This window comes from Puma concolor, chromosome E4 (genome assembly GCF_028749965.1).
Source record: "Puma concolor isolate L17-30 chromosome E4, mPumCon1.1.hap2, whole genome shotgun sequence".
In the NCBI taxonomy this organism is placed as follows: Eukaryota; Metazoa; Chordata; class Mammalia; order Carnivora; family Felidae; genus Puma; species Puma concolor.
Genome location: NC_141683.1, coordinates 33742179 through 33769740, shown reverse-complemented (window position 1 = coordinate 33769740; position 27562 = coordinate 33742179). Strand labels below are relative to the sequence as shown.

At 34.9% G+C, this 27562-nt stretch overlaps 1 protein-coding gene across 3 annotated transcripts in view; it reads right to left on the bottom strand.

Annotated features, from left to right (window-relative positions):
* Positions 1 to 713: 713 nt before the first annotated feature.
* F13B (coagulation factor XIII B chain) overlaps positions 714 to 27562 on the bottom strand; it is a 38821-nt gene continuing 11972 nt past the window's right edge. For all 3 annotated transcript variants that reach the window (XM_025921160.2, XM_086694839.1, XM_086694840.1), the window contains 5 exons: positions 27055 to 27237; positions 18494 to 18694; positions 17576 to 17758; positions 5380 to 5593; positions 714 to 2371 (listed from right to left, as the gene is read on the bottom strand). In XM_025921160.2, coding sequence (XP_025776945.1) covers positions 2338 to 2371; positions 5380 to 5593; positions 17576 to 17758; positions 18494 to 18694; positions 27055 to 27237 — 815 coding nt within the window. In that variant the 3' untranslated portion in view covers positions 714 to 2337. The remainder of the gene's footprint in view (positions 2372 to 5379; positions 5594 to 17575; positions 17759 to 18493; positions 18695 to 27054; positions 27238 to 27562) is intronic.

Genomic DNA, 27562 nt, shown 5'->3' with positions numbered 1-27562 from the left:
ACCTCCAGTAAATTACTATTATAATTTGCATGGATGATGGCATTCTTTCCCTAAAAGTGGCTGTCCTTATGCCTACATTTTCCCTCCTTCAGACCATTCTCTCCTTATGGCAGTCAGTGGTGTCTTTTTAGCAATTACTAGAAACATCTCATTTCAATCAGTGACTTCCAAAATCTTTGATTTGGCCTACAAAGACCTTCATTATGGGACTCCAGCTTCTCCAAGTTTACCTTGTTCCCCTCTCTCCTTCACTCCTTCCACTCAATCCATACTGGATATTTACTATCTTCTTGGAAACATCGTATTCTCTGCACATGTTTTCTGCATGATCATCCCTTACCCAAAATATTTCTTTTCTCCCTTCAAGTCTCAGCTGATGTATCACTTCCTCAAAGAAGCCTTTCTTGAGCATCTGGGACTAGGCTGCATCTCCTTGTGTTCACGGACATGTCTTTCTTGGCACATGTCATCATGTAAGGATTTGGTTAATACCTTCCTTTCCCATCAAAGCACAATGCTCCATATCAGTAGAAACAACGTATCATATTCACTGTTTTATCTCCAGGGCTCAGCATGATGCCTAGCATATGGTATGTGCTTGATATTTGACTTTGTGCCATTTCCTCTACTTGGGATGTCTTCTCTAGCCTTGCAGACCTTGGGCTTTTCCCAGGAAGCTTTATACACCCATCAAAAAGTTAATTACCACCTCCTCCATGCCACCACTTTATTTTATACATGCTTCCAGTGTTGTACTTTTCACATGTTCATTTATTTAGCATTTGGAGTTGACAAATTGGCAGCTTATGAGCCACATTGCTCACAAAATATTTTTAGATCCCCCTCCACATATCAAAATCAGAGGAGATCTCACCATTAAAAAATCAGAAGATATGGCAATACTGAATACATATTCCCAAGAGAGTTACCCGCCTTGAGCAAATCTTCTATTTTCTAGGATATAACAGGTGCTCAATATTGTTGATTAATGGATTGATTGATGCATTAATTGAAAGTGATTAACACTTTGCTGCTGATATTTAATTTCAATCAAATTTCAATTTTATGGGATCCACTGTGGAAAACAACTACAGAATATTAAAATCATGATTATGGACTCAAGGACAGTTCTGAAATATACATGTTCAACACTGAACAAAGTCTTATTTAATCCACAGAGTTGGGTCCATTGTGGCTTCACTACAAGAAGGTATCCCTTAGCACACCAGTAGAAAATTGTAACTTGAGGGTTTAAAGAATGTCATCATATTGAGAAGGTCTTGAATTCGATGAACCGAATATCTTCTAGATAAGAAAATGTGCTGTTCTTGTAACAACAACCAGTCCTGACAGGGGTAGTGTGATTACATGTGCTTCTGAATGAACTGTAATAACCATTGGAAGTATAACTGTCCTTCAAACAGAAAGGTGACAATGTGGCTATTTGAACACTTCAAAAGATGTTGGTAATACTACATTCTCAGGCTTTGTTGCTTGCAGGACTGATTTTTGATTTCATAATCTGCATGCTTCCAACAATTATGTAACCTAAAAATATTAATTGAAAGTATAAAATATAAAAATGGAAAGGTTCTTGTTGGGATGAGCACTGGATATTGTATGTAAGTGATGAATCACTGGAATCTACCCCCAAAACCAAGAGCACACCATATACACTATATGTTAGCCAACTTAACAATAAATTATATTAAAAAAATGGAGAGGGTTATTCTTTTTTAAGCCATGTTCTTTGGGCAACATTTTAAGATGTGGATAGTTCACCACCTCACAATTTGATTATTAATCTTGTAGCTAATATTATAGTTAATTGTTAAAATTCTTTACATTTAGGAAATCTGAAGGGTAGTCTCTCCTGTATTTAAGAAAGTAAATCCTCTAATGTGATGTATAGTTTCTTATTTCTAGTGTGTTTGGTTCCTTAATATTGACATAAAGATTGAATTAAAAGTAACAGAAAACCCTAATATTAATGAATATGATAAAGACAAATGTGAATTTTTTCACATATATTGAAGGCAACACTATAGCACAATGAATGGATAATAGGTATCAAAAACATTTTTGCATGTAGATCAATCTTTTTAATAGATGGAAAATATTCAATAAAGTTTAAGTTACATGTCAAATCATTCAAACTAGAAAGGAAACAACATGTTCTGGCTTATTTATAAATAAAAAAATGTTCAACATAGACAATTTAGATTCAAATCCTCAAGCAAGTAAAAACTTAGAGATTTGTATTTTCTTCTAAAAATCATGTTTTATAAAAGATTTTATGATGTGTTGATATACTATTCTTCTCTCTGCCGTGCATTTTTATGTCCTTAAGCGTTCTTGATAAGACAGCATCCTTGATGAGAAAGACAGAAAAGGAGACAGATTTTTGAAATAAGCACCATTTCTGGTCAAGTATTTATTACATTCTTAGCCCTTCAACATTTCATATAATTAGTCATTGTTTTAACTAACTATTGTTGAAAGCAAGTTGCCCAACTTGGTAAATCATACCAGCAATTAATTCCTTTTTAAAAACTCAATGTCATTTGATACAATAATACCATATTTTGAACATTTTTTCTAAGTTATTTACCTCTTTTTTTCTTGGAAATGAGAAATCCAAAACACTTAAATACATATAAAATTTTCCTCCGCTGATTTTACCATAGTTAAAAATTATTTTTAAAGTTTTCCACCCATGTGTGTCTTATGAATGTTTTTTTAAATAGAGTGTTCAAAGTATCTAAAAAGTTGTCCTAATGTTGTTCATATAGTTCACTGTTTACAATGACTAGGACAGTAACACATACACTTTGCCATAAGTTATTTTTATAATATTCTTAATTGAACATAAAGTATAATTTCCATTTTATACTGCATCATCTAAAAGGTCAAAATCTTGATCCTATAAAATTGTTTGCATTTACATCATTTCATTGTATTATTGTAACATATTTTTCTAAAAGCAGAATTATTTTTCATTCATCAAGAAGTATAAAATATGGTTATTGTTTTTCTCTGTCTGACTTATTTCATTTAGCATAATACTCTCTAGGTCTACTTATGTTGTCACAAATGGCAAGATCTCATCCTTTTTTATGGCTGAGTAATACTCTATTATATATATAATATTCCACATCTTCTTTATCCATTCATTTATCAGTGGACACTTGGACTGCTTTCCTATATTGACTATTGTAAATAATGCTTCAATAAACAAAGGGTTGCCTATATCTTTTTGAATTAGTGTTTTTGTTTTCTTTTGTTTTCTTTGGGTAAATACCCAGAAGTGGAATTATTGGATCATATTGTATTTTGATTTTTAAATTTTTTCAGGAACCTCCACATTGTTTTCTATAGTTGCTGCATCAATTTACGTTTCCACCAACAGGACCCTAGGGTTCCTTTTTCTCCACATCCTTGGCAACACTTGTTATTTCTTGTCTTTTTTGTTTTTAGTCACTCTGACAAGTGAAAGATGATATCTCAGTTTTGATTTGCATTTTCCCTGATGATGAGTGATGTTGAGTGTCTTTTGTCTTTTCATGTGTCTGTTGGCCATCCGTATGTCTTCTTTGGAAAAATGTCCTCTGTCCATTTTTTAATTGGAATATTTGGGGGATTTTGTGTGTGTGTGTGTTGAGTTGTATAAATTCTTCCTATATTTAGGATATTAACCCATTGTCTGATATATCATTTGCAAATAATTTCTCCCTTTCAGTGGGTTGCCTTTTTGTTTTGTTGATGGTTTCCTTTGCTATACAGAAGGTTTTCATTTTGATGTAGTCCCGATAGTTTATTTTTGCTTTTATTTTTCTTGCCTCAGGAAACATACCTAGAAAAATGTTGTTAAGGCCAAAGACAAGATTACTACCTATTCTTTCTTTTAGGAGCTTTATGGTTTCAGGTCTCACATGTAGGTCTTTCACTCATTTTGAGTTGTGTATGTAAGAAAGTGGCCTAGTTTCATTATTTTGCAGGTAGCTGTCCAGTTTTCCTAGCACCATTTATTGAAGGACTTCTTTTCCCCACTGTATATCCTTGCCCCCGTTGTCATAGATTAATTGACAATGTAAGTATGGCTCTCTATCTTGTTCCATTTGTGTATGTCTATTTTTGTGCCAGTACAATACTATTTTGATTACTATAGCTTTGTAGTTTATTTTGAAATCTAGAATTGCGATACCTCTATTTTTGTTCTTCTTTATCAAGATTGCTTTGGCTATTCAGGGTCTTTAAATAAGTCAGACAGGGAAAGACAAATACCTTATAATTTCACTTATATGTGGAATCTAAAAAACAGAAAAACAAACAAAAAGCAGAAAGAGGTCTATAAATACAGAGAACAAACGGTCACTAGAGAGGAAGGGGATGGAGGGATGGACAAAATGGGAGAAGGGGAGTGAGCGAGAGATACAGGCTTCCAGTTTAAGTAAGTTATGGTAATAAAAGGTACAGCATAGGTTATATAGTCAATGGTATTATAATAGCATTTCATGGTAACAGATTGTAGCTATACTTGTGGTGAGCATAGCATAACAATAGAGCTGCTGAATCATTATGTTGTATCCCCGAAACACAGAATTTTACAACTATATGTGTGTCAACTATACTCAAATAAAAACCAGAAAAGAATGAGGAAAAAAACAAACAAAAAGGTATAAAATATATATTTTTAAGTTTTCCTATGAGGAAACACTTTAGTGTTTCCAAGCTCTTACACAGAAATGTGTTCCTGAAAATAACATAATTTTAATCATTGTTATTAATATGCTCTTCTATCAGTAGAAAGATTTGTACAGTTTTGTTTCTCATATTTTTTTAAGTTTATTTATTTTGAGAGAGAGAGAGAGTGGGCATGTGAGTGGGGAAGGGCAGAGAAAGAGAGAGAGAGAAAGAGAGAGAGAATCCCAAGCAGGCTTCATACTGTCAGTGCAGAAATCAAGAACTGGATGCTTAACCAACTGAATCACCCAGGCGCCCCTTATTTCCCCCATCTTTATTACTCATACTTGGATCTATACTGAGAGGTGGGAGAAAATGTGATTTTCCATCTCAACATATAGGTTAATTTTTCCACATTTAAATATTGCCCATATAAATTGATTTGCCAAGTTGCCAAGTGTCACAAATATGAAATACAAACAACACTTTGACTTCAGACAACTCAGAAAGTTTTTTGAATTAATTAATATTTCTAGGAGTTTGCCTGGCTTAAAAAAATAAAATTATTTTTTCCTTTATAATGACCATAAAGTAGGAGTGTCATAGAACCTAATATTTCTGAAATTTATAAAAAAAAAATCTCTTGGATAACAACATGAAGAAAATCATTAATTGTAGGCACAAGTTTCTTCTTACCTTTCTTTTGGAACACATTTTGGATATTTTAACTGCCCTCTGTCACATTGCACTCTGAGTTCAGATCCTATAATAGAGGACTCATCTATATACGTATCTCTCCTACAAAGAAATTCAATATACTCGCCATGGAAAATATATGGTCTGTTGTCAAAACTCCATTTCAGGAGTAAATTATTATTTTCCATTTCAACAAAAGATAACGTACAAGGCTCTGAAAAATAAAAAGAAGAAAATAATCTTGACACATCTTGGCACTAACAGGAAGCATTGTGGCTTCCTACTCATGATGACCTTAAAATTCCCAGGCATTTGAGTGGCAACTAAGTTAGTTAGAATTAATATTTGAGTTGGAAAATATGTTCAAAGCTCACAGAAAACAGTCTGCCATTTATCTCTGTGGTCCTGGATTTGGCAAAGAAAAAAGTGTATATCCTGCCAGTCACTTAGCTTTATGTCATTAAGATTTTCAAAGATAGCAAATAAATAAAGGTGTTTTTTTAATAAAGAGCATTGAGAGTTACTAACAATTATTCAAGTAAGCTTCCTTTTCTTATTTTTTTTTTTCCTCAGAAAGCTCAAATAAAATCCCCACGAGACAAAGTATTTGTTTGATTGTTGGATAGATAAGATATTATTGAAATGTAGAAAGAAGCTGGATTCTCAACAATGACTCAAACACTATCACCTGATGGCATCCAGAGTGGTTGACAGTTTTTTATCTTTTAAATTTCCAGTTATTAAGGAATATCAATATTGGATTAAGGTGCTTTAAATTCTAAGCATTGAAAATATTATTGTGTCCTTCCACTAATGCATTAAAACAAAACAAAACAAAAACTTAAAAAAGTTATTAGGAGACCTGATAAATTTCTTTGATTTTTTTCCTTAATAAAAATATTGATATTTAAAAAATGTCAAGTTATTTTAGAAAATGAAGTTATTTGTGTCCTTATTTGCCTCTTGAATGACCTAGCACTAAACAGTAGATTCTGAGATAGGTTAAAGGTCCAGAATTGTTAATAGAGCATATGAATCATATAATACATTAACAAACTTCTTTATTCAAGATTTCAATATTTGTTGAATCCCTATGTATCTGCTGTTATGCTAGAAGTTCTATAGACAGAATAAAAATGAATAAAGAGAGGCTTAGGGAAGATGGCGGCGTAGGAGGACGCTGGGCTCACCGCGCGTCCTGCTGATCACTTAGATTCCACCTACACCTGCCTAAATAACCCAGAAAACCACCAGAGGATTAGCAGAACAGAGTCGCCGGAGCCAAGCGCAGACCAGAGGCCCACGGAAGAGGGTAGGAAGGGCGGCGAGGCCAGGCGGTGCGCGCTCCACGGACTGGCGGGAGGGAGCCGGGGCGGAGGGGCGGCTCGCCGGCCAAGCAGAGCCCCCGAGTCTGGCTTGCAAAAAGCGGAGGGGCCTGACGGACTGTGTTCCGACAGCAAGCGCGACTTAGCGTCTGGGAGGTCATAAGTTGACAGCTCTGCTCAGAAAGCGGGAAGGCTGGAGGACAAAGGGAAGGAGAGCTGCTGAGCCCCCGGACGACAGAGCTCAGTTTGGTGGGGAACAAAGGCGCTCGCCAGCGCCATCTCCCCCGCCCATCCCCCAGCCAAAATCCCAAAGACAACCAGTTCCTGCCAGGGAACTTGCTCGCTCCGTGCAAACACCCAACTCTGCGCTTCTGCGGAGCCAAACCTCCGGCAGCGGATCTGACTCCCTCCTGCTGCCACAGGGCCCCTCCTGAAGTGGATCACCTAAGGAGAACCAAGCTAAGCCTGCCCCTCCTGCCCCTGTGCACCTTGCCTACCCACCCCAGCTAAGACGCCAGATCCCCAGCATCACAAGCCTGGCAGTGTGCAAGTAGCCCAGACAGGCCACCCCACCCCACAGTGAATCCCGCCCCTAGGAGAGGAGAAGAGAAGGCACGCACCAGTCTGACTGTGGCCCCAGCGGTGGGCTGGGGGCAGACATCAGGTCTGACTGCGGCCCCGCCCACCAACTCCAGTTATACACCACAGCACAGGGGAAGTGCCCTGCAGGTCCTCACCACGCCAGGGACTATCCAAAATGACCAAGCGGAAGAATTCCCCTCAGAAGAATCTCCAGGAAATAACAACAGCTAATGAGCTGATCAAAAAGGATTTAAATAATATAACAGAAAGTGAATTTAGAATAATAGTCATAAAATTAATCGCTGGGCTTGAAAACAGTATAGCTGACAGCAGAGAATCTCTTGCTACAGAGATCAAGGGCCTAAGGAACAGTCACGAGGAGCTGAAAAACGCTTTAAACGAAATGCATAACAAAATGGAAACCACCACGGCTCGGATTGAAGAGGCAGAGGAGAGAATAGGTGAACTAGAAGATAAAGTTATGGAAAAAGAGGAAGCTGAGAAAAAGAGAGATAAAAAAATCCAGGAGTACGAGGGGGAAATTAGAGAACTAAGTGATACACTAAAAAGAAATAATATACGCATAATTGGTATCCCAGAGGAGGAAGAGAGAGGGAAAGGTGCTGAAGGGGTACTTGAAGAAATAATAGCTGAGAACTTCCCTGAAGTGGGGAAGGAAAAAGGCATTGAAATCCAAGAGGCACAGAGAACTCCCTTCAGACGTAACTTGAATCGATCTTCTGCACGACATATCATAGTGAAACTGGCAAAATACAAGGATAAAGAGAAAATTCTGAAAGCAGCAAGGGGTAAACGTGCCCTCACATATAAAGGGAGACCTATAAGACTCGTGACTGATCTCTCTTTTGAAACTTGGCAGGCCAGAAAGAATTGGCACGAGATTTTCAGTGTGCTAGACAGAAAAAATATGCAGCCGAGAATCCTTTATCCAGCAAGTCTGTCATTTAGAATAGAAGGAGAGATAAAGGTCTTCCCAAACAAACAAAAACTGAAGGAATTTGTCACCACTAAACCAGCCCTACAAGAGATCCTAAGGGGGACCCTGTGAGACAAAGTACCAGAGACATCACTACAAGCATAAAACATACAGACATCACAATGACTCTAAACCCATATCTTTCTATAATAACACTGAATGTAAATGGATTAAATGCGCCAACCAAAAGACATAGGGTATCAGAATGGATAAAAAAACAAGACCCATCTATTTGCTGTCTACAAGAGACTCATTTTAGACCTGAGGACACCTTTAGATTGAGAGTGAGGGGATGGAGATCTATTTATCATGCTACTGGAAGCCAAAAGAAAGCTGGAGTAGCCATCCTTATATCAGACAAACTAGACTTTAAATTAAAGGCTGTAACAAGAGATGAAGAAGGACATTATATAATAGTGACAGGGTCTATCCATCAGGAAGAGCTAACAATTATAAATGTCTATGCGCCGAATACCGGAGCGCCCAAATATATAAAACAATTACTCATAAACATAAGCAACCTTATTGAGAAGAATGTGGTAATTGCAGGGGACTTTAACACCCCACTTACAGAAATGGATAGATCATCTAGACACACGGTCAATAAAGAAACAAGGGCCCTGAATGAGACATTGGATCAGATGGACTTGACAGATATATTTAGAACTCTGCATCCCAAAGCAACAGAATATACTTTCTTCTCGAGTGCACATGGAACATTCTCCAAGATAGATCATATACTGGGTCACAAAACAGCCCTTCATAAGTTTACAAGAATTGAAATCATACCATGCATACTTTCAGACCACAATGCTATGAAGCTTGAAATCAACCACAGAAAAAAGTCTGGAAAACCTCCAAAAGCGTGGAGGTTAAAGAACACCCTACTAACGAATGAGTGGGTCAACCAGGCAATTCGAGAAGAAATTAAAAAATATATGGAAACAAACGAAAATGAAAATACAACAATCCAAACGCTTTGGGACGCAGCCAAGGCAGTCCTGAGAGGAAAATACATTGCAATCCAGGCCTATCTCAAGAAACAAGAAAAATCCCAAATACAAAATCTAACAGCACACCTAAAGGAACTAGAAGCAGAACAGCAAAGGCAGCCTAAACCCAGCAGAAGAAGAGAAATAATAAAGATCAGAGCAGAAATAAACAATATAGAATCTAAAAAAACTGTAGAGCAGATCAACGAAACCAAGAGTTGGTTTTTTGAAAAAATAAACAAAATTGACAAACCTCTAGCCAGGCTTCTCAAAAAGAAAAGGGAGATGACCCAAATAAATAAAATCATGAATGAAAATGGAATGATTACAACCAATCCCTCAGAGATACAAACAATTATCAGGGAATACTATGAAAAATTATATGCCAACAAATTGGACAACCTGGAAGAAATGGACAAATTCCTGAACACCCACACTCTTCCAAAACTCAATCAGGAGGAAATAGAAAGCTTGAACAGACCCATCACCAGCGAAGAAATTGAATCGGTTATCAAAAATCTCCCAACAAATAAGAGTCCAGGACCAGATGGCTTCCCAGGGGAGTTCTACCAGACGTTTAAAGCAGAGATAATACCTATCCTTCTCAAGCTATTCCAAGAAATAGAAAGGGAAGGAAAACTTCCAGACTCATTCTATGAAGCCAGTATTACTTTGATTCCTAAACCAGACAGAGACCCAGTAAAAAAAGAGAACTACAGGCCAATATCCCTGATGAATATGGATGCAAAAATTCTCAATAAGATACTAGCAAATCGAATTCAACGGCATATAAAAAGAATTATTCACCATGATCAAGTGGGGTTCATTCCTGGGATGCAGGGCTGGTTCAACATTCGCAAATCAATCAACGTGATACATCACATTAACAAAAAAAAAGAGAAGAACCATATGATCCTGTCAATCGATGCAGAAAAGGCCTTTGATAAAATCCAGCACCCTTTCTTAATAAAAACTCTTGAGAAAGTCGGGATAGAAGGAACATACTTAAAGATCATAAAAGCCATTTATGAAAAGCCCACAGCTAACATCATCCTCAACGGGGAAAAACTGACAGCTTTTTCCCTGAGATCAGGAACACGACAGGGATGCCCACTCTCACCGCTGTTGTTTAACATAGTGCTGGAAGTTCTAGCATCAGCAATCAGACAACAAAAGGAAATCAAAGGCGTCAAAATTGGCAAAGATGAATCAAGCTTTCGCTCTTTGCAGATGACATGATATTATACATGGAAAATCCGATAGACTCCACCAAAAGTCTGCTAGAACTGATCCATGAATTCAGCAAAGTTGCAGGATACAAAATCAATGTACAGAAATCAGTTGCATTCTTATACACTAACAATGAAGCAACAGAAAGACAAATAAAGAAACTGATCCCATTCACAATTGCACCAAGAAGCATAAAATACCTAGGAATAAATCTAACCAAAGATGTAAAGGATCTGTATGCTGAAAACTATAGAAAGCTTATGAAGGTAATTGAAGAAGATTTAAAGAAATGGAAAGACATTCCCTGCTCATGGATTGGAAGAATAAATATTATCAAAATGTCAATACTACCCAAAGCTATCTACACATTCAATGCAATCCCAATCAAAATTGCACCAGCATTCTTCTCGAAACTAGAACAAGCAATCCTAAAATTCATATGGAACCACAAAAGGCCCCGAATAGCCAAAGTAATTTTGAAGAAGAAGACCAAAGCAGGAGGCATCACAATCCCAGACTTTAGCCTCTACTACAAAGCTGTCATCATCAAGACAGCATGGTATTGGCAGAAAAACAGACACATAGACCAATGGAATAGAATAGAAACCCCAGAACTAGACCCACAAACGTATGGCCAACTCATCTTTGACAAAGCAGGAAAGAACATCCAATGGAAAAAAGACAGTCTCTTTAACAAATGGTGCTGGGAGAACTGGACAGCAACATGCAGGAGGTTGAAACTAGACCACTTTCTCACACCATTCACAAAAATAAACTCAAAATGGATAAAGGACCTGAATGTGAGACAGGAAACCATCAAAACCTTAGAGGAGAAAGCAGGAAAAGACCTCTCTGACCTCAGCCGTAGCAATCTCTTCCTCGACACATCCCCAAAGGCAAGGGAATTAAAAGCAAAAGTGAATTACTGGGACCTTATGAAGATAAAAAGCTTCTGCACAGCAAAGGAAACAACCAACAAAACTAAAAGGCAACCAACGGAATGGGAAAAGATATTTGCCAATGACATATCGGACAAAGGGCTAGTATCCAAAATCTATAAAGAGCTCACCAAACTCCACACCCGAAAAGCAAATAACCCAGTGAAGAAATGGGCAGAAAACATGAATAGACACTTCTCTAAAGAAGACATCCGGATGGCCAACAGGCACATGAAAAGATGTTCAGCATCGCTCCTTATCAGGGAAATACAAATCAAAACCACACTCAGGTATCACCTCACGCCAGTCAGAGTGGCCAAAATGAACAAATCAGGAGACTATAGATGCTGGAGAGGATGTGGAGAAACAGGAACCCTCTTGCACTGTTGGTGGGAATGCAAATTGGTGCAGCCGCTCTGGAAAGCAGTGTGGAGGTTCCTCAGAAAATTAAAAATAGACCTACCCTATGACCCAGCAATAGCACTGCTAGGAATTTATCCAAGGGACACAAGAGTACTGATGCATAAGGGCACTTGTACCCCAATGTTCATAGCAGCACTCTCAACAATAGCCAAATTATGGAAAGAGCCTAAATGTCCATCAACTGATGAATGGATAAAGAAATTGTGGTTTATATACACAATGGAGTACTACGTGGCAATGAGAAAAAATGAAATATGGCCTTTTGTAGCAACGTGGATGGAACTGGAGAGTGTGATGCTAAGTGAAATAAGCCATACAGAGAAAGACAGATACCATATGGTTTCACTCTTATGTGGATCCTGAGAAACTTAAGAAAAACCCATGGGGGAGGGGAACAAAAAAAAAAAAAAAAGAGGTTAGAGTGGGAGAGAGCCAAAGCATAAGAGACTGTTGAGAACTGAGAACAAACTAAGGGTTGATGGGGGGTGGGAGGGAGGAAAGGGTGGGTGATGGGTACTGAGGAGGGCACGTTTTGGGATGAGCACTGGGTGTTGTATGGAAACCAATTTGACAATAAATTTCATATATAACAAAAAAAAATAATAAAATGAGTCTCTTATAAGCAGCATAAAAAAAATGAATAAAGATAATCAGAAAGACTCTAAGAGAGTCTTTGTAGTCACTGAAAAATAGCTTTGAAAATGAGGTCAAATGGCACTATAATTTAAAATGTTGTTCTACAAAATACGAAATTTTAATTAAAACAAGTTAAAAATTAATTCATGGACCTTCTGTTCTCAACTATGACAGAATAGCCTATATCAGACCAGCATTTATACTAAAACATGGAAAATCTGAAAACAAACATAAAGCAAGAATTTCAAGGAATTAGAGAATTCCCAAGCCAGTCAGTACTCAAGGTGCTAAGATTCTGGTAAAAGCTCATTCAGAAGAATCCAACATTCTAGGGGCGTTTTCGTCATGGAGATTTAGTGATTCTCAGCATGAGCTGAGAGACTGTGTCGAGAATGATCAACAAACATAGAGCTAGCAGATCTTTTGGGAATCTAGTGTTGTTGAGGATAGAAAAAATGGAAGTTTAGGTCAGCCATGACAGCCAGGACTTAAAGGGTCAAGACCCAGAGTAATGGGAGGTGCAGAGAATGAACGTGATACTTGGCATGGGTTTTTCCCTTGAAGCATTTGCCTGTTCTTGACTTGTGTGAAGTGAGAGCATAAAGGGCCAAGCAGAAAGTGTATGGAAAGCTATATTAAACTGTTGGTAGTCTTCCAGTAATATGATAGCCAGTCAAGAAGGAGGAACCTTAGTATGAACACCAAAATTTTTAGCAAAGAACCTTGCAGGGTTACATTCTATGAGTAGAGGCAAACAAAGGATTGAAAATAAGCCTGGAAAAACCTTCACTTCTAATTAGATTGAGACCAATTTCCCCTACACTATTATCCAGAAGATGAGATGAGTATTCTCTGGAACAAGATGGCACTGTTGCTTCAAGCTTCTAGAAACTTCCATGAATAATATTTGATATTCAATCAACTGTTAATAAAAATAGCAAGAAATTAGGCTAGAAATAGAAATAGGCCTACAGATGATCCAGATAATGGAATTTTCAGACAAGAACTTGAAATAAGTGGGATTAACATGGTGAAGAAATGGAAGTTACGGTAAAGACTTACATCAGAGAACTCAAATCTACCCACACACAAAAGCATAAAGTGGACATTTTAGAAATGCAAAGATATTGAGAGCTTAGTAGATGAATTTAAAGCAGACTGGACACATCTAAAGAAAGGGTTAATGAATTGGAAGATATATCGGTAGAAAATAGCCAAATGGAAACAAACAAAAAAAAAAGATAAAAGATACCTCCAAAACCTATGAAAAATATCAAGCCACAGATTCAAGAAGTGCTACCAACTTGAAGAATGAAATGCTCAAAGAAACCCACATCAGGCCCGGCATAAATAACCCACTGAAGATAAAGGGGAAAAGAATCTCAGGACCAGCAGAGGACAAAAAGAAACTTAGTTTCAAAGAAGTACAATTATGAATAACATTAACAAACAAAAACTACAAAAGGCAAAAAAGGATAAAAAGACATCTTTTACAGCACTAAAAGAAAAATGAGGACCAAACTAGACTTCTATCTTTGGCAAAAATAACTCTTCAAAAGTGAAGGGAAATAAAGAAATTTGCAGACAAACAAAAACTGAGAAAATAATAAAAAAATAATATTTTTCAGGTGTATGGAAAATCAGATCCGAATCAGAAACAGAGAGAAGCAGGAGAAGATGAGAAACAAATCACTGAAAAAACATAAACAAATCTTAAAGAGTATTTTTGAACAACATAATATTCACAGTATCATTGAGACTTAAACTGTAAGGAGAATGAAATGGGTGACACGGTAGTACAAAAAGTGGGAAGGGTAAATCAAGTCAACGTGTTCTGGGTCCTGGAGAAGTGGTAAGAGTACTAATTTGTATGCAATTGTAATAAGTCCAGGTTGAATTATGTAATATCTATGATAACACTTAAAGGAAGCCAAGAGGAAATTATAACCAACAAGCTAGTAGAGAGTAAAATGATATGAAAAGAATTGATTTACCCAAAAGAAAGCAAAAAAAAAAAAAAAAAAAAAAAAGAAAAAGAAAAAAGAAAAAAAAGAGAGAGTAAAGAATACAGAACATAGGATATATATCTAGTACAGTAAGATGGTAGCTATAAACCCCAATATATCAGTACTTATATTAATATATAAATAGACTAAATACTATAAAGAGAAAGATTGTCAGACTGAAAAAGTATGCTTTTAAAATTAACTATATATTGCTTATAAGACATACATATTGAAAGTAAGAAACCAAAAAATTGAAAGTTGAAGGATGATAAAAATGTATGCCTTGTAAATACTTGTCAAAAGTGCGCTGGGACAGCTTAAGTAGACTTCAGGCAAAACAAGAAAAAACAAAGCATGGCATAGACAAAGGAAGACTCTCTTAAAGTTTGGCGGGGCCAATACACCAAGATTTAATATGCTTCAATTTGTGTGTACCTAGAAGAACAGCGTGAAAACACAAAAGCAAAAATTGACAGAACTAAAATAAGAAATGTTTTTAAATGCACAGCGGGAGAGACTTTAACATACTTCCTTTGACAACTGATAGAAAAACAAACAAACACAAATCAGCACAGATATGAATGAACTTAACATGGAAAACAAAATTCAACTGACATGTGCAGCAACAGTGAATCCAACACTGATGATTATTTATTCATTTATTTCAAAAGAACATGTACCTACCAAAAATACAGTAATAAAGTAAGTATCAAATGAAACTCAAAGGATTGATATAATTCAAAGTACGTCTCACTGGTATTCTATGTAAGTGATGCATGACTAAATTGTACTCCTGAAACTAATATTACACTATATGTTAGCTAACTAAAATTTAAATAAATACCTGAAATATAAAAAAAAAACACAAAAAAACCTTTAAAAACTAAAAAAAAAAAAAACAACCCACAAGTCTTATAAAAAAAAACGTCTCAAGGGATTTACATTAGAAATCAGTAACAAAAGAAAATCCTCCAATGTTCAAAACCTAAAAACCTCAGAGTGCGTACAAGATATCAAAATGGATATGGATCAAAATGAATCAAAATAAAAAATATATATATATATATATGTATATATATATATATATATTTTTTTTTCTTTTTTGAGAGAGAGAGAGAGAGGGAGACGGAGAGCGCTAGCTGGGGAGGGGCAGAGAGATAGAGAGGGAGAGAGAGAATCCCAAGTAGGTTCTTTACTGTCAGCGTGGATCTTGAGCAGGGCTCAATCTCATGACAGTGAGGTCATGACCACAAGATCATGACCTGAGCCATCCAGGAACCCCATGATATCATATATTTTTAAACTGAATGACTGAATGATAATAAAATTCCAAAATGTAAAAACGTGTGGGATAAAGTTAAAGTTGTGCTCAGTAGGAAATTTATATCCTTAAATTCATATATTAGAAAGAAAACAAAGGCTGAAAATCAGCAATTTGAGTATCTATCTAAAAAGCTAAAAGAAGATCTATAGGGGCACCTGGGTAGTTTAGTCAGTTAAGCCTCTGACTTAGGCTCAGGCCATGATCTAACCGTTGGAGGGTTCGAGCCCTGCGTCAGGCTCTGTGCTGATTCTTTGGATTCTGTCTCCCTTTCTCTGCCCCTCCCCGGCTTACATTCTGTCTCTCTCTGTCTCTCAAAAATAAATAAATGTTAACACAATAAAAAAATAAAAAAATAAAAATAAGATCTATAAAATAGACTCAAGAAATTAGAAGAGAGGAAATAAGGATAAGAACATAAATTAATAAAATCGTAAGCAACATTTGATGATACAAATAGTAGTTGAGAGGCCTAGTAAAAGTTGTAGACCCTTAGTAAGACATGCCAACAAAGAAAGAGATACATATTAATAGCAGTAAAGGCAAAAGACTCACCACTAAAGGCATTAAAAAGAATGTAAAAAGATGTTGTGAACATTATGTCAACAAATTTGACAATCTCGATAGACAAATTCCTAGAAACCATCCTACCAAAACTGACAGCTGTCATTATCTGTCCTCAAAGAAAACTTGATGCCCAAATGGCATGTTTGATGGATTCTTACAATTACTAGGGAAGAAATAGTACCAATCTTACACAAATTCCAGAGAATTCAAAAAGAAGGAACATACCAATTCACCATATGAAATAAGTAGAAAGTTCATACCAAACCCAAAAGGAAAATAACAGACTGATCTCTCTCATGAAAATAGATGCAAAACTTCTAAGTAAAATATAAGCAAATAAAACCCAACAACATGTAAAAAATCATGATTCATCACAACCAAGTGTGATTTATTAGAGGAATATAATCCCGCTTTTAACAATCAAAAAGAAGCAATTATAATTCTAGGGGGGAAAAGTACTCATATAGTCATTTCAATAGGTATTGTTAAACACTCTGTGAAGATTAAAAAAAAATAGAAAAATAGAAATTAGAGCTTTTTATATTTTTAATTCGATTTTTAAAGACTTTATAACACTGTAAATAAAGATGAATTATTGAAAGTTTTGCTTATGAGTCTGAGAAACAAGATATCCACTATTTCTTCTACTCAGCATTGTACTCAAGTCCAAGCTGGTGAAATAAAATACCAAATAAGTCAAATATGGACACAAAAAATTTTTCTTTTTATTTACAGATATGCTTTTTTTTTTTGACTTCTGAGAATCTTGCTAGATATTGTTACTTCTACTCAGATACTTCACTAATAAGGCATTAACTTGCTTCAACTTTCTATCTTTGTTTCCCCATTGCACTCATGTTTCCTATTATAGTACCAGTCACACTGAATGATAATTGTTAACACGTTTACCCACACCACTATGACTTAGCCACTGTATAGCCCCATACAACACCAGTATCTGGTGTATATTTGTATTTAATAATACTTGTTAGAACCAGCTGGACAATAGTTATTTATGATCTACAGGAAAGAAGAGGAACTAATGATTGAATAGGTACACTTAAGCACAAATATAGCAAATTGAGCATTATAATAGTGTTATATCAACTAAAAGAGAATAGAAAGTGAAAAAATATGGTTTTTATTTTATTAAATAGCGGGATATTTAGTAGTACATACCCAAACATGATGGTGGTGTAGTCCACACTCCATCTAAGCAATAGGACTCCCTAGACCCTTGAAGGAAATGGTGATCAAAACATCTGTATTCTACTGAAGAACCATTTTCATAGATGCCTAATGTTGAACTAATCATGACTCCATTTTTAATAAGTGGAGGATATGCACACATTCCTTTAGATTCTGCAAAAATAATTTTAGAAGGATATAATGAATTTCCATATAGTAAGCATCCAATACTTTAATAATTGCTATGGAAATAAAATGGCACATTTCATGTAAAAGCATTTTTAAAATAGCTGTCAAATTTCAAATATTGAGAGCATTCTGTAATAATATCATAAAATTGATTATTGCAAGAATTAGAATCTTATTATAAAATTGAAATACACATTTAAAACTGGCAAAGAATTAACAATCATGATTTTATTTTTCCCTTTTTATGTAGCCAAAAGTGAAAATGTATGAAACCCCATTGAAGCCAGGCTTTCTGTATGTATCTTCTTACATTTTTTTTCTTATTAAAAGTAATAGTTCCATGTCCAAGGAGCACAAATAATCTCCCAGTCTGTATCAAGATCTTTTCTGAGACAATACAAACCCAGCAAACCCCAAGAAGGGCAATGTTTTCCAGAGTTGTTGATTGCTCACATTAGGGTGATCAGTCCCCTGATAGTCTGGGGATATTTATAAGACCTATTAATTTCTCCCTTTATAAAATTGACTTATTGGAATTAAAAGATGTCATCATAGTCATCTTTTTTAAGTATTTGTGCTTACTGGAAATTAATCAGATCATTACCAATGTTGTATATTAGAAGATGATGATAGTGAGTTGTGTAGGGTCTTTCTTATACTTTGAACCCAAGTAGTGATATTAATCACCTGAGAAATTGTCAGAAAACACTATTATTTTACCTTTTATAATACATAAAGGATATCTCACTTCTCCTCTATTGCACTGTACAGATAATTCAGACAATGGGGTTGATGGAGATAAGTCATATCCTTGTTTACATACAAAATCTATTAAATCTCCATGTAAGACCTTTCCTTCATACTTCCACTTCATCTCTATGTTATTTCTTTTCATGTAATCCACATTAATAGTACATGGCTCTGTAAGAAAAAATGTTCTTTTCAATTATTTACTCATTTGACAAGTATGAAGCTTAATATATTTTTAAAATAAAAATCTGATAGGTATCAGAAGCAATGTTTTATATTTAACATTTACATTATTAAAACCCCTCAAACATATACATAATAAAATATACATTATATTGCTATCAAATGAATTTATACATTTCTTATTATCATTATATTATAAATTTAAACCACTTAATTTGAACGTTAAAAATATTGTTTAAGCTACAAAAGATGCACTTAAGACTTAAAGGTACATAGAGACTAAAAGTGAAATGATACAAAAAGAAATATGATGCAAATAGAAGTAAAAAAAAAAAAAAAGCCAGGGTAGCAATACTTACATTGGACAAAAGAGACTTTATTTTTTTTTAATTTTTTTTAATGTTTATTTATTTTTGAGACAGAGGGAGACAGAGCATGAGTGGGGGAGGGGCAGAGAGAGAGGGAGACACAGAATCTGAAGCAGGCTCCAGGCTCTGAGCTGTCAGCACAGAGCCTGATGCTGGGCTCGAACCCACGAACTGTGAGATATGACCTGAGCCGAAGTTGGACGCTCAACCAACTCAGCCACCCAGGCGCCCCAGACAAAAGAGACTTTAAAACAGATATAACAAGGGACCAAGAAGCATTACATAATGATAAGGAAATTATTCCAATGAGAACATATAACACTTATAAATATCTATGCACCCCAAAATTGGAGTTCCTAAATGCATAGAGCAAATATTAACAGACATAAAGGAAAAAATTGACAATAATACATTAGTAGTAGGGGACGTTAACATCCCACTACATTAATGGATAGATCATCCAGGTATACTATCAATAAGAAAACAGTGTCTTTGAATGAACTTTTAGACCAGAGGGTCATAACACATATCCCTAACACATTTCATCCAGAAACAACACAATACACATTCTTTTCAAGTGCACATGGAACGTTCCCAGGATAGATCACATGTTAAGCCACAAAACAGTATCAATAAATTAAAAAACATTAAAATTATATCACACATCTTTTCTTACAACAACAGTAAGAAACTAGATGTCAATAACAAAGAAAAAAATGGGGAAAAAAACCCCACAAACAGGTGGAGGCTAAACAACATGCTACTACACATCCAATGGATCAATGAAGAAATTAAAGAAGAAAATTTTTTTAAACATGGATATAAATGAAAACAAAAACACAGTGATCCAAAATATTTGGGATGCAGCAAAGCAGTTCTAAGAGGGAAATTTATAGCAATAGAGGTTTACCTCAAGAAACAAAAAAATCGAATAAACAGTATAACTTTACATCCAAAGGAACCAAAAAGAGCCCAAGGTTAGTAGAAAGAAGGAAATAATAAAGACAGCAGAAATAAATAATATAGAGACTAAAAAAAAAAAAATAGAAAAGATCAGTGAAACTAGGGGCTGTTTCTTTGAAAAGATAAACCAAATTGATTAGTCTTTAGCCAGACTCTCAAGAAAAAAAGAGACAACAAAAATAAATAAAATTTGAAACAAGAGAAGTAAAAACTTACACCACAGAAATACAAATGATTATGAAAGAATACTACAAAAAATTATATGCCAGAAAATTGGACAATCTAGAAGAAATATATAAATTTCTAGAAACATAATCTAAAACCGAATCTGGAAGAAATAGAAAATCTGAGCAGACCAATTAATAGTAACAAAATTGAATTGGTAATTTTAAAAATCCCCAAAAAACAAAAGTCCAGGACCAGATGGCTTCACAGGTGAATTCTACTGAACATTTAAAGAAGAGTTAAAACTTATTTTCCTCAACTATTCCAAAACATAAGAGAAGAAGGAAAGCTTCCAAATACATTCAATTAGGCCAGCATCACCATGATACCTGAACCAGACAGATGCTACAAAAAAAAGAGAACTACAGGCTAATATCCCTGATGAACATGGATGAGAAAATCCTCAACAAATTATTAACAAACTGCATTCAACAATACATTAAAAGAATCATTCACCATGATCAAGCAGAATTTATTCTGGAGATGCAAGGATGGTTCAATATTCATAAATCAATCAATATGGTCCACCACATCAAGAAAACAAAGAATAAAAACCATATCATCATCTCAATAGATGAAGAAAAAGCATATGACAAATGTCAACCCACAGTTAACATCATACTCAATGGTGAAAAACAGAGTTTTTCCTCTCAGACCAAGAACGAGAAGACAATGATGCCCACTCTTGCCACTTTTATTCAACATACCACTTGAACATGCTGGCCACAGCAATTGGATAAAAAAAGGAAATAAAAGGCATCCAAATGGATAAGGAAAAAGTTAAACTGTAACTATTTGCAGATGACATAATACTATACACAAAAAACCCTAAAGACCCCACCAAAAAACTATTTAAAATAAAAAAATGAATTCAGTAAAATTGTAGAATACAAAATTAATACACAGAATTCAAACGCATTTGTACACACTAATAACAAATCAGCAAAAAGAGAAACTAAGAAAATAATTTTAACTTTATTTATAAATATGTCCAAAAGAACAAAATACCTAGGAATATACTTAACCAAGGAGATTAAACCTTTACTCTGAAAACTATAAAACTCTAATGAAAGAAATTGAAGATTACACAAAGAAATGGAAAGACATTCCATGCTCATGGGTTGGAAGGATTAATATTGTTAAAATGTCCATACCAACCAAAGCAATTTATAGATTCAATGCAATTACTATCAAAATACCAATAGCATTTTCCAGAGAACCAGAACAAATAATCCTTAAATTTTTATGGAACCACAAAAGAAAAAGCAATCTTGAGAAAAAAGAACCAAATTGGTGGGATCACAATCCCAGATTTCAAGATATACTACAAAGCTGAAGTAATCAAAACAGCATGGCATGGGACAAAAATAGACACATAGGTCTGTGGAACAGAATAGAGAGTGCAGAAATGCTCATATGGTCAATTAATCTATGGCAAAGGAGGCAAGAATATTACAATGGGAAAAAGTCTTTTCAATAAGTGGTGCTGGGAAAACTGGACAGCTACATGCAAAAGAATGAAACTGGACCACTTTCTTATACCACATACAAAAATTAACTCAAAATGGATGAAAGATCTAAATGTGAGACCTGAAACCTTAAAGCTCCTAGAAGAAAACATAGGCAGTAATCCTCTTGACTCTGGCCTTAGTAACATTTTTCTAAATATGTCTCCTGAGGCAAGGGATACAAAAGTGAAAATAAACTATGGGGATTACATCAAAATAAAAAGCTTTTGTGCAGCAACGGAAACCATAAACAACACAAAAAGACAACTCACTGAATTGGGGAAGATATTTGCAAAGGATATATATGATAATGGGTTAATATCCAAAATATATGAATAAGTTATTCAACTCAACACACACACACATAGACACAGACACACACACACACACACACACACACACACACACACAAAACAAATAATCCAATTAAAAAATGGGTAGAGAACTTGAATAGATATTTTTCCAAAGAAGACATATAAATTGTCAACAGACACATAAAAAGATGCTCAACATCACTCATCATCAGGGAAATGCAAATCAAAACCACAATGAGATAGGGGACCCTGGGTGGCTCAGTCGGTTAAGCATCTGACTTCGGCTCAGGTCACAATCTCATGGTTTGTGAGTTTGAGCCCCAAATGGGGCTCTGTGCTGACAGCTCAGAGCCTGGAGCCTGCTTTGGATTCTGTGTCTCCCTCTCTCTCTGCCCCTCCCCCATTTGTGCTCTGTCTCTCTCTATCAAAAATAAATAAATGTTAAAAAAAATTTTTTTTAATAAAAAAACGCACAATAAGCTATCACTCACACTTGTCAGAATGGCTAGAATCAAAAAGAGAGGTAACAAATGTTGGTGAGGATGTAGAAGGGGAAAAAAAATCACCTCGTGCCCTCTTGATTGAATGTACATTTGTATAGCCACTGTGGTGAACATTGTGGAGGTTCCTCAAAAAATTAAAAATAAAAATACTATATGATCCCATAATTCCACTTCTGCATATTTACCCAAAGAAAATGAAAACACAAACTCAAAAAGATATATGTACCCCTATGTTTATTGCTGCATTATAGACAATAGATAAGATATGGAAGCAACACTAGTGTCCATATAATGGAATATTACTCAGCCATAAAAAGGATGAAATCATGGGGCACCTGAGTGGCTCAGTCGGTTGAGTGTCCAACTTCAGCTCAGGTCATGGTCTCTTGAGCCCCATGTCAGGCTCTGTGCTAAAACCTCAGAGCCTGGAGCCTGCTTCAGATTCAGTGTCTTCCCCTCTCTCTGCCCCTCCCATGCTCATGCTCTGTGTCTCTCAATAATAAGTAAATGTTTAAAAATTTTTTAAAAAAATAAAAGGATGAAATCATGCCATTTGCAACAATATGGATGGACCTACAGGGTATTAAGCTAAGTGAAATAAGTCAGAGAAAGACAAATACCATATGATTTACTTATATATGGAATCTAAAACGTAAAGCAAATGCATAAACAAACAAAAAGCAGCAACAGAGCCATATATACAGAAAACAAATTGATGGCTGCCAGAAAGGAGTGGGGTATGGGGACTGGCAAAATGTGTGACCCTTCACACATTGTGGGAGATACAGTCTTCCGTTATGGAATTAATAAATCATGAAGATAAAAAGTACAGCAGAGGGAATGTAGTCAATGGTATTGTAATAGTGTTGTAAGGTGACTGATATTGGCTACATTGGTGGTGAGTGTAACATAACTTATGGACTTGTGGAATCACCATGTTGTATCCCTCAAATAATGTAACATTTTGTGCCAACTATACTTCAGTAAAAAGAAAAAAAACATATATATATATATATATATATATATATATATAATAATCACTTAGGTTAAGCATGATTTCCTCCCTCTAAATAAAAATCATGACATAGGAAACATATTTACTGTATAATATTTGTGGGACACCTACCACTTGAGATATATCAAAGAACAAAACAAAGATCTCCACCCTCATGGACCTTATCTTCTAAATGGGAGAAACACAAATGAACTAGCGGTAATTAAAATAAATACATGGGTTTTATAATTTGTGGCCATCTTAAAACCACATATAATAAATTAGATGGGGAATAAGTAGTGGAGGGAGAGGAGGGGTATCAGAGGGATGGGGTAAGGGAAGTAATTTTTAAGTCAAATGGCTGTGATAAGCCTAAGTAAGAAGTAGTATCGGCACAGACTTGAAGAAGGTCAAGGAGTGAACCATGGCTTTTTCTGAGGGAAGGGCGTTCCAGAAAGAGGAAACAGCCCTGAGGTAAGATCACACTTGTCTTGTGTGAGGAAGAGCAAGGAAACCAGAGTGGCTGGAGTAGAATGAGACAGGGAAGATCGGCGGGAGGTTGAAGAGGTTCATAATGACTGGAACAATAATTCACAGATGGAAGATTCTGCTCCTTACACCATTTTCCCCATTTGTAGTGAGAGTACTTGCAGTTTCTGAGGACAAATAAGATGTACAGAACTCTGCCCTCTTGCCCTGATGACCATAAATGGTCTTCATTCCGTATCTGCTTTGACTTATGAGCACCAAGTCTATGTGTCTCGAGACAATTGTTCCAGACGGAATGACAGATTTCCTTAAACGTTGTTATTCCTTATGAGGTTGTTTCATTACTAGCTTTTCCATTGCTATTTCCATTTAGTCTCCATCCTCAGAGATGACTGTACTTCCATTCAATGCATTATCAATCACATCATCAAAGCCTTAATATCAAAAACTTTTATAAAAATAGGAAAGCAATAGGAAAGCTACAGGTAGGGGTGCCTGGGTGGCTCAGTCGGTTAAGTGTACAGCTTCGGCTCAGGTCATGATCTCACGGTTTATGGGTTCAAGCCCCGCATCAGGCTCTGTGCTGACAGCTTGGAGCCTGGAGCCTGCTTTGGATTCTGTGTCTCCCCCTCCCCACCACCCCACTCATGCTCTGTCTCTCTCTCTCTCAAAAATAAATAAAAAACATTTAAAACATTTAAAAAATTATAAAAAAGAAAAGCCATAGGTAGACATATCTGAATTTGCATGAGAACAGTAGCTTAAGAATGATTTGGAATAGAGAAACCACAAAGGAGATGTGGAAAGAGCTTACGATTTAAAATTTAAACTTCTATATATGAAAACAGTATAAAGAAAAAGAAAATAAAAATGGTTGCAATATACATTGTTATATCTTGCATCATTGTCAAGTGAATAATATAATTTATACTAATAAAACTTTTATTACAAGTATAAAAAAATCAAGGTCATTGGAAAAAAAAAAAACAACCTGTGGCCAGCCACTAGAAAATTGACAAATGCTCAATTGAGTAATACTTAAATAACCAAATCAAATAAATAAACTCAATTTATTAATACTTAAATAAACCAAATTAAAATAATTTTAATTGTTGGATTAACAATTTGTGAAGATTAAAGTGTAAGAAAAGTGCTACTTTGATTCACTGATGGTAGGGTCATAAATCAGATTAACTTTCTCAAGGATAATTTGACAATTTACAGAAAAATAATTAAAATTCCAAATTTCTTTCATCCAAAGTTCTCCTTCAGAAAATCTGAAAAAAAAAAAGCTAAAACAAAATAAGACATGTGAAAGAAACATACTTAATTCTAAAAATCAAAAACTAAAGTGTTTTTTAAGCGTGCAAACATTTAGTACAAAAAAATGTACTGTTTGGAATATAAAAATGTTGAAACCACACTAAACTTCCATTAAAAGTGATTAATTTAATTATGGCATATCTGCATTATAGAATACTATGCATCAATTAAAATGTATATTGTACAAATATATCAAACCACATTCATAATATAGTTTGTGGGGAAAAAACAAGTTACATAGCCTCTCATGATAGCATATATTTTTTATAAATATGCGTTGCGTGTGTGTGTGTGTGTGTGTGTGTGTATGTGTATGAAAAGGTTTAGAAAACCATTATCTAAATAATTAACAGCTTTTGTTTCCTCCTAAGTTACTGATATTTTCTGTTTTCTTCTAGTTGCTTCTATATACTTATTTTTTTAGTAAATAACAATGATTTACATTTATAGTTTGAAAGGCTAACATTTTTAATTAAATTACTATTTTATTTTAACTTACAGAAAGTTTATGATACCATTACCTATTTGTAGAAGTCACAATGTAAGAAGTTCATTGCAACTGTAGTGACCAATTATACTCCTTTAAATATAATTTTGACTAGCAATGTCAAAAATGAGGCAAATATATAGGCTTGAAATGAAAGGTGAATATTATTTTCTGAAAGTTATCTCAATTTAGATAATTATTTAGATAGCTGCCTTAATTCTCCATTTGACACATTGTTAACTATATACCATGTCTTAATGCAAAATATATTTAAAGTAATTACAAGCATGTCTTTATTTGCTCAGCAAAATAAAAGGTGATCATTCAAGTGAGGAATTGATAGCCAAGAAAGCTATTAACAATATGCTCTAGCAAGGAAGGAACTGGATTGATTATCCTCTCCAAATGACATTCTGGGGACAATATCGGAGAGATGCTGATGATCCTAGTAAGGGAAAATTTCAGTTCAGAGAAAGATGACACGAAATGTAACCAGTCACAAAAATGTGAATATATTTAATGCCACTGAAATGCACATTTACAAATGCCTAAGATGGTAAAGTTTTATTGTTCATATTTTACCACAATTTTTAAAAAGTAATAGGTGAGAACTAGTGGAGTTTTAGACCCTGTGATATTAGATTTTCTGCTTACAGAAAAGCGAAGGGATATTGGGATCAGCACTGGGTGTTGTATGGAAGCCAGTTTGACAATAAGTCATATTTAAAAAAATAAAATAAAAACCTCCTAAAGAAAGAGAGAAAGAAAGGGAAAGAAAACATTTGGGAAAAAGTTTATACAAAATTCATCTTTCCCATGCCATAAAACGTGTAAAAATCACATAAAAATAGACATAATCATAAAAGAAATTCAACGTGTTCTGTTATAAACGGAGTAAGTTCCAGGGATCTAATGTACATAATGGTGACTATAGTCAATAGTATTGTTTTGATACTGGAATGTTGCCAGGAGAGTATATCTTCATAATGACAAGAATGACAAAAAATGGTGATTATGTGAGGTGAAGGAAATGTTAACTAACCTTATTGTGGTAAACATTTCAAAATACATATGTGTATCAACTCACTGCATTGTACACCTTAAATTTACACAATGTTATATGTCAATTACATCTCTTTATTTAAAAAAAACCACAATGTGTTCTCTATCTTACCTAAGCAAACGGGTGGGGGTGACCATCTTCCTTGTTCACAACGAGATATTTTTGCCCCACTCAATAAGTAGTATTCATTGCATCTATATTCCACAGAGGATCCTGTTGTGTAGCTTGCTAGTAATCCATCAACAACAGCCCCATTTATTACAGCAGGTGGAGGCTTACAATTCTCATTATTTTCTAAGGAAAGTGGTTATTTTAAAATTAATATGAACTTATAACAACATAATGATATCATATAGCTACCCATACTCTAGTTCTTCAATATTTAGGACAATTGATTCAGGACAATTGATTTCTAAATTCTCCAGAAATGAGAAAAATCCTATTCAACTCAAATATTTTAAAAATTTACTATGTAAGAATAAACAGCAAATGTTTCACCTAAGAACACATATGCATATTTGTCACTTTTTTTGCTTATGAATGAATCATAATAGAGATATTCTTAAAATGTATGGAAGGGTAAACAATAACCCAAATATTATCGTCAGTTTTTTTTATC